The sequence below is a fragment of the Oncorhynchus nerka genome, linkage group LG27, assembly GCF_034236695.1.
Source record: "Oncorhynchus nerka isolate Pitt River linkage group LG27, Oner_Uvic_2.0, whole genome shotgun sequence".
In the NCBI taxonomy this organism is placed as follows: domain Eukaryota; kingdom Metazoa; phylum Chordata; class Actinopteri; order Salmoniformes; family Salmonidae; genus Oncorhynchus; species Oncorhynchus nerka.
Window position 1 is genome coordinate 21,990,872 of NC_088422.1, and position 19,040 is coordinate 22,009,911.

General features: G+C 42.0%; 1 protein-coding gene across 4 annotated transcripts in view; it reads right to left on the minus strand.

Moving 5' to 3' along the window:
- Positions 1-19,040, minus strand: part of pcsk5b (proprotein convertase subtilisin/kexin type 5b) — a 65,764-nt gene that overhangs the window by 12,702 nt on the left and 34,022 nt on the right. The window contains exons 15-21 of one of the 4 annotated variants that reach the window (XM_029637325.2): positions 15,628-15,730; positions 14,384-14,577; positions 13,988-14,072; positions 7,897-8,000; positions 7,641-7,779; positions 7,181-7,296; positions 4,470-4,962 (exon numbers count right to left, since the gene is read on the minus strand). In XM_029637325.2, coding sequence (XP_029493185.1) covers positions 4,880-4,962; positions 7,181-7,296; positions 7,641-7,779; positions 7,897-8,000; positions 13,988-14,072; positions 14,384-14,577; positions 15,628-15,730 — 824 coding nt within the window. In that variant the 3' untranslated portion in view covers positions 4,470-4,879. Of the gene's footprint in view, positions 1-4,469; positions 6,268-7,180; positions 7,297-7,640; positions 7,780-7,896; positions 8,001-13,987; positions 14,073-14,383; positions 14,578-15,627; positions 15,731-19,040 lie in introns of those variants that run through there. The other 3 variants (XM_029637324.2, XM_029637323.2, XM_065011457.1) reach the window with 3 other exon arrangements.

Genomic DNA, 19,040 nt, shown 5'->3' on the forward strand with positions numbered 1-19,040 from the left:
TACATTCATTACGACCAGTAGTAGTACTGCATTCATTAAGACCAGTAGTACTACATTCATTAAGACCAGTAGTACTACATTCATTAAGACCAGTAGTACTACATTCATTAAGACCAGTAGTACTACATTCATTAAGACCAGTAGTACTGCATTCATTAAGACCAGTAGTACTACATTCATTAAGACCAGTAGTACTACATTCATTACGACCAGTAGTAGTACTGCATTCATTAAGACCAGTAGTACTACATTCATTAAGACAAGTAGTACTGCATTCATTAAGACCAGTAGTACTGCATTCATTAAGACCAGTAGTACTACATTCATTAAGACCAGTAGTACTGCATTCATTAAGACCAGTAGTACTACATTCATTAAGACCAGTAGTACTACAGTCATTAAGACCAGTAGTACTGCATTCATTAAGACCAGTAGTACTGCATTCATTAAGACCAGTAGTACTACATTCATTAAGACCAGTAGTACTGCATTCATTAAGACCAGTAGTACTACAGTCATTAAGACCAGTAGTAAGTACTACATTCATTAAGACCAGTAGTACTACATTCATTAAGACCAGTAGTACTACATTCATTAAGACCAGTAGTACTGCATTCATTAAGACCAGTAGTACTACATTCATTAAGACCAGTAGTAGTACTGCATTCATTAAGACCAGTAGTACTACATTCATTAAGACCAGTAGTACTGCATTCATTAAGACCAGTAGTACTGCATTCATTAACACCAGTAGTAGTACTGCATTCATTAAGACCAGTAGTACTGCATTCATTAAGACCAGTAGTACTACATTCATTAAGACCAGTAGTACTGCATTCATTAAGACCAGTAGTACTACATTCATTAAGACCAGTAGTACTACATTCATTAAGACCAGTAGTACTGCATTCATTAAGACCAGTAGTACTACATTCATTAAGACCAGTAGTACTACATTCATTAAGACCAGTAGTACTGCATTCATTAAGACCAGTAGTAGTACTGCATTCATTAAGACCAGTAGTACTACATTCATTAAGACCAGTAGTACTGCATTCATTAAGACCAGTAGTACTACATTCATTAAGACCAGTAGTACTGCATTCATTAAGACCAGTAGTACTGCATTCATTAAGACCAGTAGTACTACATTCATTAAGACCAGTAGTACTACATTCATTAAGACCAGTAGTACTACATTCATTACGACCAGTAGTAATACTGCATTCATTAAGACCAGTAGTACTACATTCATTAAGACCAGTAGTACTGCATTCATTAAGACCAGTAGTAGTACTGCATTCATTAAGACCAGTAGTACTACATTCATTAAGACCAGTAGTACTACATTCATTAACACCAGTAGTACTGCATTCATTAAGACCAGTAGTAGTACTGCATTCATTAAGACCAGTAGTACTGCATTCATTAAGACCAGTAGTACTACATTCATTAAGACCAGTAGTACTGCATTCATTAACACCAGTAGTAGTACTGCATTCATTAAGACCAGTAGTACTACATTCATTAAGACCAGTAGTACTACATTCATTAAGACCAGTAGTACTGCATTCATTAAGACCAGTAGTACTACATTCATTAAGACCAGTAGTACTACATTCATTAAGACCAGTAGTACTGCATTCATTAAGACCAGTAGTAGTACTGCATTCATTAAGACCAGTAGTACTACATTCATTAAGACCAGTAGTACTGCATTCATTAAGACCAGTAGTACTACATTCATTAAGACCAGTAGTACTGCATTCATTAAGACCAGTAGTACTACATTCATTAAGACCAGTAGTACTGCATTCATTAAGACCAGTAGTACTGCATTCATTAAGACCAGTAGTACTACATTCATTAAGACCAGTAGTACTGCATTCATTAAGACCAGTAGTACTACATTCATTAAGACCAGTAGTACTACATTCATTACGACCAGTAGTAGTACTGCATTCATTAAGACCAGTAGTACTGCATTCATTAAGACCAGTAGTAGTACTGCATTCATTAAGACCAGTAGTACTACATTCATTAAGACCAGTAGTACTACATTCATTAACACCAGTAGTACTGCATTCATTAAGACCAGTAGTAGTACTGCATTCATTAAGACCAGTAGTACTACATTCATTAAGACCAGTAGTACTACATTCATTAAGACCAGTAGTACTGCATTCATTAAGACCAGTAGTACTGCATTCGTTAAGACCAGTAGTACTACATTCATTAAGACCAGTAGTACTACATTCATTAAGACCAGTAGTACTACATTCATTACGACCAGTAGTAGTACTGCATTCATTAAGACCAGTAGTACTACATTCATTAAGACCAGTAGTACTGCATTCATTAAGACCAGTAGTAGTACTGCATTCATTAAGACCAGTAGTACTACATTCATTAAGACCAGTAGTACTACATTCATTAACACCAGTAGTACTGCATTCATTAAGACCAGTAGTAGTACTGCATTCATTAAGACCAGTAGTACTACATTCATTAAGACCAGTAGTACTACATTCATTAAGACCAGTAGTACTGCATTCATTAAGACCAGTAGTACTGCATTCATTAAGACCAGTAGTACTACATTCATTAAGACCAGTAGTACTACATTCATTAAGACCAGTAGTACTACATTCATTACGACCAGTAGTAGTACTGCATTCATTAAGACCAGTAGTACTACATTCATTAAGACCAGTAGTACTGCATTCATTAAGACCAGTAGTAGTACTGCATTCATTAAGACCAGTAGTACTACATTCATTAAGACCAGTAGTACTACATTCATTAACACCAGTAGTACTGCATTCATTAAGACCAGTAGTAGTACTGCATTCATTAAGACCAGTAGTACTGCATTCATTAAGACCAGTAGTACTACATTCATTAAGACCAGTAGTACTGCATTCATTAACACCAGTAGTAGTACTACATTCATTAAGACCAGTAGTACTACATTCATTAAGACCAGTAGTACTGCATTCATTAAGACCAGTAGTACTATATTCATTAAGACCAGTAGTACTACATTCATTAAGACCAGTAGTACTGCATTCATTAAGACCAGTAGTAGTACTGCATTCATTAAGACCAGTAGTACTACATTCATTAAGACCAGTAGTACTGCATTCATTAAGACCAGTAGTACTACATTCATTAAGACCAGTAGTACTGCATTCATTAAGACCAGTAGTACTACATTCATTAAGACCAGTAGTACTGCATTCATTAAGACCAGTAGTACTGCATTCATTAAGACCAGTAGTACTACATTCATTAAGACCAGTAGTACTGCATTCATTAAGACCAGTAGTACTACATTCATTAAGACCAGTAGTACTACATTCATTACGACCAGTAGTAGTACTGCATTCATTAAGACCAGTAGTACTACATTCATTAAGACCAGTAGTACTGCATTCATTAAGACCAGTAGTAGTACTGCATTCATTAAGACCAGTAGTACTACATTCATTAAGACCAGTAGTACTACATTCATTAACACCAGTAGTACTGCATTCATTAAGACCAGTAGTAGTACTGCATTCATTAAGACCAGTAGTACTACATTCATTAAGACCAGTAGTACTGCATTTCTTACAATCACCAAATCTAACGGCAGTAATAATAACAGCAAAATGATTAGTAGTTGTGGTGGAAGAAACTGGCAATCTTAATGCAGGTAGCAGTGGTGGTGAATGGGGATACCATCTGGTACCATTCTTAAAATCTGCTCCCTTCTCTCTCCCAACCTTCACTTGCCAATATCACACTTTGACTGTACGCGTGCACACATCAGTGGAGGCTGCTGAGGGGAGGACCGCGCATAATGGCTGTCATGGAGTAAATGGAATGGCATCAGATGGAAACCATGTGTTTAATATATTTGATACCGTTCCACTAATTCCACTCCAGATATTACCACAAGTTCATCCTCCCCAATTAAGATGCCACAGACCTGTTGTGCATGTGCATACACGCTACATGTGACACAGATCACAGATCTGGGACCAGACTTAAACATATTAACCTGTAAAAGAAAAGGGTTCATATTGAAACAAAAAGGATTGAATTCTTTGAATTACTACATGTGAGACTACAAACTGTATGTCCCTTTGGATAAAAACATCTGCTAAATGACCAAATACTATTATTATAATATACATTCTGTAAATTCTTGCAGGAACAATGTTGGGTGAGGAATAGACTGGGAGGTTTATCATATAACCAGGGCTGTGTTCATTAGGGCTCGCAACAGAAAACATTTCATAACTTTTTGCAACGGAAAACAAATATGAGAATTTCTTATTGAAAAAGTCCAGGAAGTCTCTCCCTGTTTCAATCCATTATTTTTCCATGTTCTGCCTAATGAACACAACCCAAATAAACAGTGTGGGACAATGAGGATGTTCACAATGACCAACAGAGCTTAGCAGAAAAAAAACAAAATGATGAACAGATTAACCATTTTAATTAGTAATAACATTGATATGTATAACATCGACACTGGTTTACAAGAAAAACGTGTGTGTGTGTGTGTGTGGGGGGTCTGACAAGACATGATATAAATCAACATACTACTGACACTAATCAAATCTTAGTCATCTTCATCAATGACCAAGAATACGTTTCTGTTAACCAAAAGGATTGATCAATCTTTATTTCAATTAAACCACAATCAACAGTACAACACGACTACAGTAATACTGTAATTGTTCAAAAAGGTATAAACCCACATTGAGAATGAAATTTGACACATTTTTTATTGGAATACAGTGTCATATTCACCTCAGTACTCATTCTATAATGGGTTTCATGAACAGGGTATTCAACCATTACAAAGTTGACTCCCATGGCCTGCGTGTTACAGAGAGAGACAGACTGTGGTCCAATTTTGCAGCACCAACCATTGTCTTGGATTCTCAGTCTCTCTGATGTGCTTACAACCTGGGTTGTGTTCACCAGGGCAAGAAACAGAAAAATGTTTTAATACATTAATAAGTAACAGTCTTTTCTTCCATTGAGGAGCCAAATGAACACAAATCTTAATGAAATGCACGCCCTTTGCTATAGTGTCATGGACATGTCTTGAATGTGTGGCAGCTAGCAAGGATAGAATAACATTTAAATGAAGTTCACCAAAAAACGTCAACCATATCAAAATTGTTTGATGATCAAGAAGATACAGTACCACCTCTGCTCGAATGCAATGACATAACCGTGCCACGTTGTGGAATAAAGCCCTGCTAGTGCTGTTTGTCAGTGCAATGGCCCCATGGTCTCGGGTAGCAGTAAGAGCAGCCTTGTTCATTAGGGCACGCAACGAAAACTGAAAAGCATTTTGTAATGAAAATAAGTGTTTCTTATTGGGCGAGACTAGGTCGTCATCCCTGTGTCAGTTTTCTTATGTTTTGTGCCTAAAAGATACGACCCTGATTTATCTCATGTGGTCTTTGATAAACAGATCTGATCTTAGTGCCTGTGGAATGATGAGTGAGTCAAGGGCACCTGTAATACTTTCTCTCTCACACACAACCTGAAAAATAGATGACAGTTTAGCAGTCAGGATTCCCTGTGGCACACAATGGATTCCCTGCGGCATTTAGAATGGGGACATGATTTTCCCACCTATCAATTCAAGTGTTGTCACAATCCTGCTGTGTGTGTGTGTGTGTGCATCCTCACTTGGCAGATAGCAAACGCAACCCAGACAGTTTTCACATTATTGAGTGAACATTTATTTACAAACACACAGCCGGGGGTTGGTACGTTCATCAGCTTTCACCTTCGCATCGTTACTCTTGAGGAGGAGCAAAAAACTGAAGTAAACACAGATTGGCAGGTCCCTCCTGCAAGCTACACATCCTATACTGGAAAATGGTACAATTATTTTGGCATCGATGCTTTGGTCACAAAATACCGACACATTATTTTTGTTTTTTTTAGTAAGTCCCAGTTGCTACTGTCGCCCTGACCACATGTCCCAGTACAGAAAAAAGGTAGGTTTGTTGTAGTTCTGTCCTCACACCTCTGACGCAGTCCCTTAAGAGGCCCAGATTTTCTTATAAATTATGTGACTGAGTGAGTGGGCTTGGGTAGAGGGGTGCCCCCCCCCGGCTCCCTGCGGGACCTCCCGTCACCCTTTTAGCGAGCATGTCCTGCAGCACAGTTGCTGCAGAACTTTTCTCTGGCACAGATTGTTCTTTTTTACAAGCACACAGAAACTGCCTTCTGCCCAAGATTCTTCATTTGCTTTCCACATACCAGGAAGAAGAGATAAGTGTGGGGGGGGGACACACAACAGGCATAGCCATGGGATTGGTCAGGACAGGCGGACAAAGCCAAGTGGATTGGTCAGGAGGGGTCAGGTGACAGAAAGAGTTTAGGTTTTGATCCATCAGAGGTGTGATGTTCATCGGAGGGGAAAGATTGTAGTCCAGCAGGAATGATTGGATCCATGTCGGAAAGTAAAACAGAAATTTGGGGAAAAAGAGAAAAAACGTCAATCAATTTCAAAGAGGGTCAATTTCAAAAGTGAAAACATTGTCATTTTTCATCAGAGAGGACTTTTCACAGAAAAAGTGGATCGCCAGTCTGTCATAACCTCAATTTGAAATATGTTTTTTTTACTTGCTGTGCACTCAAACTAAGAGTCCGTTTTCTACAAGCAGAAGTCATTCATTTGTTTTGTAGTCAATAAAAAGCCATTGGTCTCAGTGGGTCATGGACAGACTGGGGATGACAATTTGAAGACAAATCAGATCATCAAAAACCTTCATCATATCTCACAGAAACGGGCCCTATAGGATAGGACTGAAAAGGTTAGCCATATCAATGGAATACCATCAAGAGCATGGATATTTTATATCCTAGGTTACAGTATGAGGCCACAAGACCAACCTTCCATCTAGTGTGAGATATGGGGAAGGCATTGCAGAATCAGACAGAAGTTGCCCAATTTTAAACATGCGTAATTTAGACAAGATGTAAAGAGAGATTGGTATAGATTAGTTAGGGGTGAATGCATGAGCAAATGGTGACAAAAATAGAAAGAGCACTGAGAAAGTTTAAAACCACTGTTACCTGTGCAGTGACTGAGCAGACACTTCTAGAATGAGGTCCTTAAAGAATCTATAATACATATAAGAGGGTTTCTAGTACTCACCATCTTTGCAGATGGTGCTGACCACACACACTCCTGCCTCCAGGTTATAGCCATTCACACAGGTGCTGCAGTTTGTCTCACCGGGCCCTGTGCAGGCATAGCAGCTGTGGTCACACCTGGGGTGGGGGGGGGGTTAAAGCTATAGTTTAGGTCATAGTTGGATAGAGGGAGAACTTTCCACAAAGCGTGTTTGTCCCTTTTTCCAACTTTATGATTTTGGTACATCAAACAGGAGGGCTAAGGCACAGATATCCTCCAGACCACATAGCGAGTAGTGTTAGGAAGGAGGAAAAAAGGTAGGTTTAAGGGACCTTAGGTATATGACTGATGTTGGAACCCTTTTGAAGATTATAGTCCGGTTTGAGGCAGTTTGACAGGCTAAACATGCCAGGTTGTAGGGAGAAGGTGTAGAAGAGAGGAAGTGTAAGGTGTGGAGTTTGTATGCGTCAAGCAGACTCACTTCCTGCAGGACTTGTTGATGTCGCCCTTGTCCGAGGTCTGCTCATACATGTAGTATCCCACGCTGCAGGTGGACACACAGCGCCACTCCTCCAAGAAGTAGCCCTCTGCACACTTGTTACACGCCTCCATCCCCGTGCCTGCAGACAGGGGGAGACTGTGAGCAGTGCACAAACTTCACTTTGGGAAAAATAGCGATTTTTACTTTGGCCAACTGACTGAGAGGGACCATCTTTACTTTATGAAGGGAGCTTTACCTGCACAGGTGGCACACGCTCGGTGGCACAGCTCGCAGGTCCTCCTGTGGCCATTATAGTAGGTCCCAGGGTCACAGGTCATTTGACATTTATTCCCCTGAAGACTGGAGAGCAATACACTGACTTACAAAAGGCATACATTAGTACACAACACACTTCACTGGCAACCGGTCCCTTTTTTCATTCATCAAATTAAAATCATAAACTGTCCAGTGGTTTTCAAACCTCTCCTCATATGTCCTCCCCAGACATTTCCCTATTTTTTTGTAACCCTGAACTAGCTCACCTTGATTCACCAATTCAAGGGCTTGATGTTTGATGTTTAGGCTTGATGTTTAGTGAGTCGAATCAGGTGTGCTAGCTGTGGAATAGTTCAAATACTTGGAACGGCTGGGGATCCCAGAGGAGAGGTGTGAGAAAAAAATATGTTTAAGAACAGCACTAAAGGTTCTAAACTAGGAGGTCTTCACGGATATATCCTAACCCGAGATCCGAACAGGTTGGATCCAAAATTCTGTAATTGACCCTTGGATCCCATGTCGGCTCACGCTCGGTGGACACTGACCTCGAATCGGTGTGAAAATATCTGAAATACCGACCAAATTATATTAGAAGAAAATATCCTGATGAAAATACAAAAATCACCTCTATAAATCACGTGCTACACATGGCAGTTTGTTCAGTCTAAAGCATTAATCTCTCCTCCACCGTCTGCCTCTCACCTTCGCTGGCTTCATCTCTTGCTATAGCGAACTTGCAACATTGTTTCAACTGGGCCCTCGTGGTTTCCTGTGCCAATGAGCTCGGAACAGACAGCCTATTTTATGATGTTTCCACTGGGGATATGGGATCAGCAACGTGTTGCTATGTCACACCGAGCAAGGAGGTTACTTAAGCATATTGAGAAGGAGAGTGTTGGAAAGATTTTTCAAATGCAATAAGAAATAATCGCAAATGGATGTAAAATACTCTGTGCGTCCAGTGTGTGTGTCTGTGTGTGTGGTGCCAATTCTTTTTATTTTGAGATGCTCCACAGCTCATAAGTGGTGGTTAATACAAATCAGAAATACTATCATTAGACATCCACAAATGGGAACTCTAATAAGCCTACACTTGTGCACAGGCCAGGTCCTTCTATGCGTGCTCAAGCAAAATACACTGAACAAAACATATAAACACAACATGTAAAGTGTTGGTCCCATGTTTCATGAGCTGAAATAAAAGATCCCAGAAATGTTCCATACACACAAAAAGCTTCTCTCAAATTTTGTGCACAAATTAGTTTTACATCCATGTTAGTGAGAATTGTGTCCTTTGTCAAGATAATCCATCCACCGGACAGGTGTGACATATCACACAGGTGCACCTTGTGCTGGGGACAATAAAAGGCCACTAAAATGTGAAGTTGTGTCACACAACACAATGCCACAGATGTCTCAAGCCGAATGTACAATTGGCATGATGACTGCAGGAATGTCCAGAAGAGTTTTTTTCCCAGGTGATTGAATGTTCATTTCACTACCATAAGCCACCCCCCAACATTATTTTAGAACATTTGGCAGTATATCCAACCGGCCCCACAACAGCCCAGTTTTCCGCCACATCCGGCTTCTTCACCTGCGGGACAGGCCTATGCCTTCCTACACACACCCATGACTGCGCCCCAGCCCAGTCATGTGAAATCCATAGATCAGGGCCTAATGAACTTATTTCAATTGACGGATTTCCTTATATGAAATGCAACATGTTGCGTTTATATTTTTGTTCAGTATATATATCAAAAATAAAGATTAACAAAAGGGAAAACAACTCAATGAATGTGCACAAATCTGTGGGAGAACGAAAACGTCTTTGCCACACACCTTTTGTGTCAACAGTTTAAAATTAGGGATGCATTTATGAAAAATATTAAGCTGTAGTGTAGATCAACTCTATTTTAGATAGGCCAACATCAGAAAATGCATGTGAAACATTAACATTCCCTGTTTGCCAGACAAGTCAAAACAATTCTGCTGGCATGCACAGCAATAAAGCTGCAATTTTAATCTTTCGGATCTCATCTCTGACATATTCTGGGTCGGATCTGGTCCACCTCGGAACTGAATATACAGTGAATTCGGAAAGTATTCAGACTCCTTGACTTTTCACATATGTAACAAAATGTGCAGCCTTATTCTACACACAATACACCATAATGACAAAGCGAAAACATTTCTAAAAACCTGTTTTTGCTTTGTCATTATGGGGTATTGTGTGTAGAATAAGGCTGTAACGTAACAAAATGTGAAAAGTCAAGGGGTCTGAATACTTCCGAATGCACTGTGTGTGTGTGTGTGTGTGTGTATACAGTGGGGCAAAAAAGTATTTAGTCAGCCACCAATTGTGCAAGTTCTCCCACTTAAGATGAGGCCTGTAATTTTCATCATAGGTACACTTCAAATATGACAGACAAAATGAGGGAAAAAAATCCAGAAAATCACATTGTAGGATTTTTAATGAATTTATTTGCAAATTATGGTGGAAAATAAGTATTTGGTCACCTACAAACAAGCAAGATTTCTGGCTCTCACAGACCTGTAACTTCTTCTTTAAGAGGCTCCTCTGTCCTCCACTCGTTACATGTATTAATGGCACCTGTTTGAACTTGTTATCAGTATAAAAGACACCTGTCCACAATCTCAAACAGTCACACTCCAAACTCCACTATGGCCAAGACCAAAGAGCTGTCAAAGGACACCAGAAACATAATTGTAGACATGCACCAGGCTGGGAAGACTGAATCTGCAATAGGTAAGCAGCTTGGTTTGAAGAAATCAACTGTGCGAGCAATTATTAGGAAATGGAAGACATACAAGACCACTGATAATCTCCCTCGATCAAGATCTCACCTCGTGTGGTCAAAATGATCACAAGAACGGTGAGCAAAAATCCCAGAACCACACGTGGGGACCTAGTGAATGACCTGCAGAGAGCTGGGACCAAAGTAACAAAGCCTACCATCAGTAACACACTACGCCGCCAGGGACTCAAATCCTGCAGTGCCAGACGTGTCCCCCTGCTTAAGCCAGTACATGTCCAGGCCCGTCTGAAGTCTGCTAGAGAGCATTTGGATGATCCAGAAGAAGATTGGGAGAATGTCATATGGTCAGATGAAACCAAAATAGAACTTTTTGGTAAAAACTCAACTCGTCGTGTTTGGAGGACAAAGAATGCTGAGTTGCATCCAAAGAACACCATACCTACTGCGAAGCATGGGGTTGGAAACATCATGCTTTGGGGCTGTTTTTCTGCGAAGGGACCAGGACGACTGATCCGTGTAAAGGAAAGAATGAATGGGGCCATGTTATCGTGAGATTTTAAGTGAAAACCTCCTTCCATCAGCAAGGGCATTGAAGATGAAACATGGCTGGGTCTTTCAGCATGACAATGATCCCAAACACACCGCCCGGGCAACGAAGGAGTGGCTTCGTAAGAAGCATTTCAAGGTCCTGGAGTGGCCTAGCCAGTCTCCAGATCTCAACCCCATAGAAAATCTTTGGAGGGAGTTGAAAGTCAGTGTTGCCCAGCAACAGCCCCAAAACATTACTGCTCTAAAGGAGATCTGCATGGAGGAATGGGCCAAAATACCAGCAACAGTGTGTGAAAACCTTTTGAAGAAAATGTTTGACCTCTGTCATTGCCAACAAAGGGTATATAACAAAGTATTGAGATAAATAAGTATTTGGTCAATAACAAAAGTTTTCCACCATAATTTGCAAATAAATTCATTAAAAATCCTACCATGTGATTTTCTGGATTTTTCTTTCTCATTTTGTCTGTCATAGTTGAAGTGTACCTATGAAAATTACAGGCCTCGTCTTAAGTGGGAGAACTTGCACAATTGGTGGCTGACTAAATACTTTTTTGCCCCACTGTATATACATACATATATAGCAACATCTCCCCCATGTGTGTATGTGTGTATATATACACTGCTCAAAAAAAATAAAGGGAACACTTAGACAACACAATGTAACTCCAAGTTAATTACACTTATGTGAAATCAAACTGTCCACTTAGGAAGCAACACTGATTGACAATAAATTTCACATGCTGTTGTGCAAATGGAATAGACAACAGGTGGAAATTATAGGCAATTAGCAAGACACCCCCAATAAAGGAGTGGTTGTGCAGGTGGTGACCACAGACCACTTCTCAGTTCCTATGCTTCCTGGCTGATGTTTTTGTCACTTTTGAATGCTGGCGGTGCTTTCACTCTAGTGGTAGCATGACACGGAGTCTACAACCCACACAAGTGGCTCAGGTAGTGCAGCTCATCCAGGATGGCACATCAATGCATGCTGTGGCAAGAAGGTTTGCTGTGTATGTCAGCGTAGTGTCCAGAGCATGGAGACGCTACCAGGAGACAGGCCAGTACATCAGGAGACGTGGAGGAGGCCGTAGGAGGGCAACAACCCAGCAGCAGGACCACTACCTCCACCTTTGTGCAAGGAGGAGCAGAAGGAGCACTGCCAGAGCCCTGCAACGTGACCTCCAGCAGGCCACAAATGTGCATGTATCTGCTTAAACGGTCAGAAACAGACTCCATGAGGGTGGTATGAGGGCCCGACGTCCACAGGTGGGGGTTGTGCTTACAGCCCAACACCGTGCAGGACGTTTGGCATTTGCCAGAGAACACCAAGATTGGCAAATTCGCCACTGGCGCCCTGTGCTCTTCACAGATGAAAGCAGGTTCACATTGAGCACATGTGACAGAGTCTGGAGACGCCGTGGAGAACGTTATGCTGCCTGCAACATCCTCCAGCATGACCGGTTTGGCGGTGGGTCAGTCATGGTGTGGGGTGGCATTTCTTTGGGGGGCCGCACAGCCCTCCATGTGCTTGCCAGAGGTAGCCTGACTGCCATTAGGTACCGAGATGAGATCCTCAGACCCCTTGTGAGACCATATGCTGGTGCGGTTGGCTCTGGGTTCCTCCTAATGCAAGACAATGCTAGACCTCATGTGGCTGGAGTGTGTCAGCAGTTCCTGCAAGAGGAAGGCATTGATGCTATGGACTGGCCCGCCCGTTCCCCAGACCTGAATCCAATTGAGCACATCTGGGACATCATGTCTCGCTCCATCCACCAACTCCACGTTGCACCACAGACTGTCCAAGAGTTGGCGGATGCTTTAGTCCAGGAGGAGATCCCGCAGGAGACCATCCGCCACCTCATCAGGAGCATGCCCAGGCGTTGTAGGGAGGTCATACAGGCACGTGGAGGCCACACACACTACTGAGCCTCATTTTGACTTGTGTTAAGGACATTACATCAAAGTTGGATCAGCCTGTAGTGTGGTTATTCACTTTAAATTTTGTGTGACTCCAAATCCAGACCTCCATGGGTTGATAAATTTGATTTCCATTGATCATTTTTGTGTGATTTTGTTGTCAGCACATTCAACTATGTAAAGAAAAAAGTATTTAATAAGAATGTTTCATTCATTCAGATCTAGGATGTGTTATTTTAGTGTTCCCTTTATTTTTTTGAGCAGTGTATATAGCTCCATTAAACACACACACACAAACTATTTTTTTTCTTCTTTCTGGGTCCTGTTGGTGTATGATGGGAATTTCACTTAGGTTTGGATCTCAATTTCAGGATCAGAGAAGACCTCTATTCTAAACCTCATTCGGGGAGGTTCCTGCGAGAACAGGTTTCTGTGGTGACCGGAGCTGAAAAACAACTGGCCTGGGTTATATTAGCTCTGTTTCCCAGAAAGGATTTGGGTTTTTGTCCTCCCTCTCCTGTGAATGGTGAACAAATGTGACTGTGGTCTTGCAGGCGTTCGGAAGGATTACGGCACGCGTTACCACCGCTGTCTCAGACAGCACTGAAAACTAGCAGGAGTAAGTCAGGCTGGATTCAAGACCAATGTTTTGAAACACTTCAAAGTGTTTGGTGGCGGTGATAATCAAACTCCAGAGACATGAAAATGTCACTGGACCGTTTAGTGATGCAACTACTACTACAGACCAGCAGTGTGTGTGTGTGGGGGGCTAGAGGTGACGGGTTCAGAGGGAGAGTGTTTGGCTTGGTGGGTTTGGCTTACCTCATCCCTGGTTTGCATTCTGTGCAGATATTAGATGTGGTGCACTTCTTGCAGTTCTCGTTGCATCTTCTGCACATGTTGGAATCTGTAACTCGAAAGAAGACGTCTAGTCAGATAGGGGCCAAAGAGGCATTGGAAGTGTTGGGGGGGGGGGGGGGGGGTCAGCGGTGGGTAAGGGAGAAGAGGCGGAGTTTGAGGGGAAGGGCGAGGGTAGGTTCAAATCTGTGCCTCAAGGTTTCATACCTGGGACACCAGATCATTGGTTGGTTTTCTAGCCAGTCAGTGACAATCAATCAATCAACCAATTGCCTTCAAGGCAAGTCAAGGCCCATATTAGAATATTCCGTGTGTGTGTGTGTGTGTGTGTGTGTGTGTGTGTGTGTGTGTGTGACTTGCCATGGTCCAGATAAAAGCTGTCCACACAGCTGGCCACACAGTTGTTGGAGCCTTCGTTAAGGTGGAAGCCCGGTCTGCAGGTGGAGCACTGGTCACTACGGCTACCAACACAAGTCTCACACAGAGATGAACACTTCTTACAGCGTTTCCTGTCGTCGCGGAAAAACCCGGATGGGCACTCCGACACGCACGTCCTGCAGCGGCGTGGAGAAAGAGGGAGAAAGATGGGACAGAGACAGAGCAGAAATATATTATCGGCATACAGGAACAGGCTAAAGGAAAGAAACGGAATGCTAGACTAGATTTTTTGCACTCTGACCGCTGACTCTGTTTGAACAAGGTGATAAACCAAAATCCACTAGATTCTAGAATAACAACCCCTCTACCCCATGGGAGCGAACAAAGCTCATGGCCCAAAATTATACACAGCATGTGTTTCTGTGCGTATCAGATTTGTGACTGCATAAGCGTGGGAGTGTTTGTGCGTTTCTGTATGGTGAACAGGTGCCTTCTTTTAAAGCACATCTGTTAGATAACTTCATAAACCACCTCTGCCCCTTCGATCTCACACTGTTTTTTAATAAATGTAAAACTCTGTGCTCCAAAACTTCTCCCATGTCAGAGCCCCCTCCCCTCCAACCACATCCCCACCCGTTAGACGAGGTCATCAAAGAGAAACATAGGGATAGAATTATGAGCATTAGCGTCAGTACCCCCCCTTTCTATCCATCCATCCACCCCTCCCAAACCCCACTCCAGCTACATTAAGCACTCAGGGGTTGAAAGTAGTGGAAAAAACATTGTATTCTTAAGATGGCTAATGATAAGGTTTTACAACACAAGACAGAGGCACCTGCACACCCCTCTTGTTTATTAGTGTACTGTGTAATGTGCACCAGATATAGGCAATTACAGTGGACTTAGATCGCCACTGAACACATTCACACAGGTCAACCACCCCCTCTCACACACACACTTGTTTGTTTTGGAAAACAGTTTGTTTATGGTACGCCTTACTCTACGGATCATGGCCTCGTAAGAATGGTTCCCACCGCGTGGCAATGGTCAGGTCACCGCAGACTTCAATCAGAGCAAACGAGTGAGACAAGAGAAGTGCAATGTCCCTGACACTGCAGTCTTTTGACCAATCAGATCTTCTGCCAATAACTGGGGAAAAGATCAGAATTGAGCTGCCTGTGTAAACACAGCCTATGACTAGGCAGCCAGAACACTGACATTCTAACCTGGTGTTGTTCTTGAACTTGAGGAAGTAGTGGAGGCAGTTGTTGCACTGGTGAGGTCCGGGGCCTTCACAGCCGTTCTCGTTGCACTCACTGTTACAGAGCCCTGGTGAAGAGGATATGTTATACAGAGCATTATGGGTACTGTAATACACAATGCTACAGGGGGTGGGGAGGTTAGTTGACTTTATGAATGAGACAAAACTGCGTGTGATTAAAGGGAGGTGACTGGCATTCCAACCAACCATAATTCTAAGTTTTGAAGAAACAACCATGTAGTGTGATGTTAGGGTGCAGTGTCTGATGTGTACTACAGCGAATCACATTACTGTAAGAGAAGTAGAAAGTATTCAGTGTCTTGTGTAATATTCTCCTATTGCTAGGTCTGTTTGAGTGAGTGAGTGTGTGAAAGGTGTTCCTATTGTGCAGAAGGCAGGAGTGTGTTATGTCTAACAAGCATAAAAAAGTTGGGGGTGTTTATGTTCTGCTATTATGGCTGTGGCTAATGACTATCAGCTGCCTGCTCACTGTAACCCTGCATGAGGAACCCACAGAGGTAGAGAAAGGGGGAGAATAAAAAGAGAAAAAATGTGTACTTCTCTTTTCCTACTAGCACGGACTTTGCTGATAACGAAGTTACAGAGAGAGCTAGAGCTATAAAAGGAAAGTGGTTCAAGGTAGTGCGAGATAGTAACCATAGGAGGCACTGTACAATCGGAAAGTATTCAGTCCCCGTTACAAACATTTAGTCACGGTAATTAGGCTTCTCCAAACTCTGATGCTGCTGATGGTCATTAGTAGCCTACCAAACTTGCTAACTGCCCGGTACGCCAGACTCTATTGTCCCTCTAATCACTCTGACATCAATGCAAATGTAATTTGAAAATCTAATCAAACAGGTCATGAGAGCCCATATTACGCAACACTTCTATAGGTTACGCAATTGTGTGAGAAAACTGATCTGGGGAAGGGTAACAAAAAACTAATTCTGCAGCATTGAAGGTCCCAAGAACATTGGCATCCATCATTATTAAATGGAAGAAGTTTGAGATATGTCTAAAGTTGAAGTCGGAAGTTTACATACACTTAGGTTGGAGTGATTAAAACTTGTTCTTCAACCACTACACAAATGTCTTGTTAACAAACTATAGTTTTGGCAAGTCGGTTAGGTCATCTACTTTTTGCATGACACAAGTAATTCTTCCAACAATGTTTAGACAAATTATTTCACTGTATCACAATTCCAGTGGGTCAGAAGTTTACATACACTAAGTTGACTGTGCCTTTAATCAGCTTGGAAAATTCCAGAAAAGTATATCATGGCTTTAGAAGCTACTGATAGGCTAATTTACATAATTTGAGTCAATTGGAGGTATGCCTGTGGATGTATTTCAAGGCCTACCTTCAAACTCAGTGCCTCTTTTCTTGACATCATGGGATAATCAAAAGAAATCAGCCAAGACCTCAAGAAAAAAAAAAGTGTAGACCTCCACAAGCCTGGTTCATCCTTGGAAGCAATTTCCAAACACCTGAAAGTACCACGTTCATCTGTACAAACAATAGTATGCAAGTATAAACACCATGGGACCACGCAGCCGTCATACGGCTCAGGAAGGAGACACGTTCTGTCTCCTAGAGATGAACATAATTTGATGCGAAGTGCAAATCAATCTCAGAACAACAGCAAAGAACCTTGTGAGAACGCTGGAGGAAACGGGTACAAAAATATCTATATCCACAGCAAAACAAGTTCTATAGCGACATAACCTGAAAGGCCGCTCAGCAAGAAAGAAGCCACTGCTCCAAAACCGCCATAAAAAAGACAGACTATGGTTTGCAACTGCACATGGGGACAAAGATGGTACTTCTTGGAGAAATATCCTCTGGTCTGATGAAACAAAAAAATAACTTTATGGCCACAATGACCATCATTATGTTTGGAGGAAAAAGGGGGAGGCTTGCAAGCCGAAGAACAACATCCCAACCGTGAAGCACAGGGGTGGCAGCATCATGTTGTGGGGGTGCTTTGCTGCAGGAGGGACTGGTCCACTACACAAAATAGATGGCATCATGAGGCAAGACAATTATGTGGATATATTGAAGCAGCATCTCGAGACAAGGAAGTTTAAGCTTGGTTTCAAATGGGTCTTTCAAATGGACAATGACCCCAAGCATACTTCCAAAGTTGTGGCAAAATGGCTTAAGGACAACAAAGTCAAGGTATTGGAGTGGCCATCACAATGCCCTGACAACAAATCCCATAGAAAATTTGTGGGCCGAACTGAAAAAGCATGTGCGAGCAAGGAGGCCTACAAACCTGACCCAGTTACACCAGCTCTGTCAGGAGGAATGGGCCAAGATTCACCCATTTTATTGTGGGAAGCTTGTGGAAGGCTACCCGAAACGTTTGACCCACATTAAACAATTTAAAGGCAATGCTACCAAACACTAATTGAGTCCATGTAAACTTCTGACCCACTGGGAATGTGATGAAAGAAATAAAATAAATAATTTTCTCTACTATTATTCTGACATTTCACATTCTTAAAATAAAGTGGTGATCCTAACTGACCTAAAACAGGAAATTTTTACTGAGATTAAATGTCAGGAATTGTGATAAACAGCGTTTAAATGCATTTGGCTAAGGTGTATGTAAACTTCTGACTTCAACTCTATCTATCTATGTGATGGGATGTATAGACATTTTGGAAAGTATGTGGATATAATTTTTTTATCTGTAGAATACATAGGATAGAATAGTATATAGTTTCATTACATACAGTCGAGAAGAACTACTGAATATAAGATCAGCGCCAACTCACCATCAGTACGACCAAGAATATGTTTTCCGCGACGCGGATCCGGTGTTCTGCCTTACAAACAGGACAACGGAATGGATCGCATGCAGCGACCCAAGGAAACGACTCCGAAAAAGAGGGAAACGAGGCGGTGTTCTGGTCAGACTCCGAAAAAGGGCACATCGCGCACCACTCCCCAGCATTCTTCTTGCCAATGTCCAGTCTCTTGACAACAAGGTTGACGAAATCCGAGCAAGGGTAGCATTCCAGAGGGACATCAGAGACTGCAACGTTCTCTGCTTCACAGAAACATGGCTTACTGGGAAGACGCTATCCGATGCGGTGCAGCCAACGGGTTTCTCCACGCATCGCGCCGACAGAAACAAACATCTTTCTGGTAAGAAGAGTGGCGGGGCGTATGCCTCATGACTAACGAGACATGGTGTGATGAAGGAAACATACAGGAACTCAAATCCTTCTGTTCACCTGATTTAGAATTCCTCACAATCAAGTGTAGACCGCATTATCTTCCAAGAGAATTCTCCTCGATTATAATCACAGCCGTATATATCCCCCCCAAGCAGACACATCGATGGCTCTGAACGAACTTTATTTAAC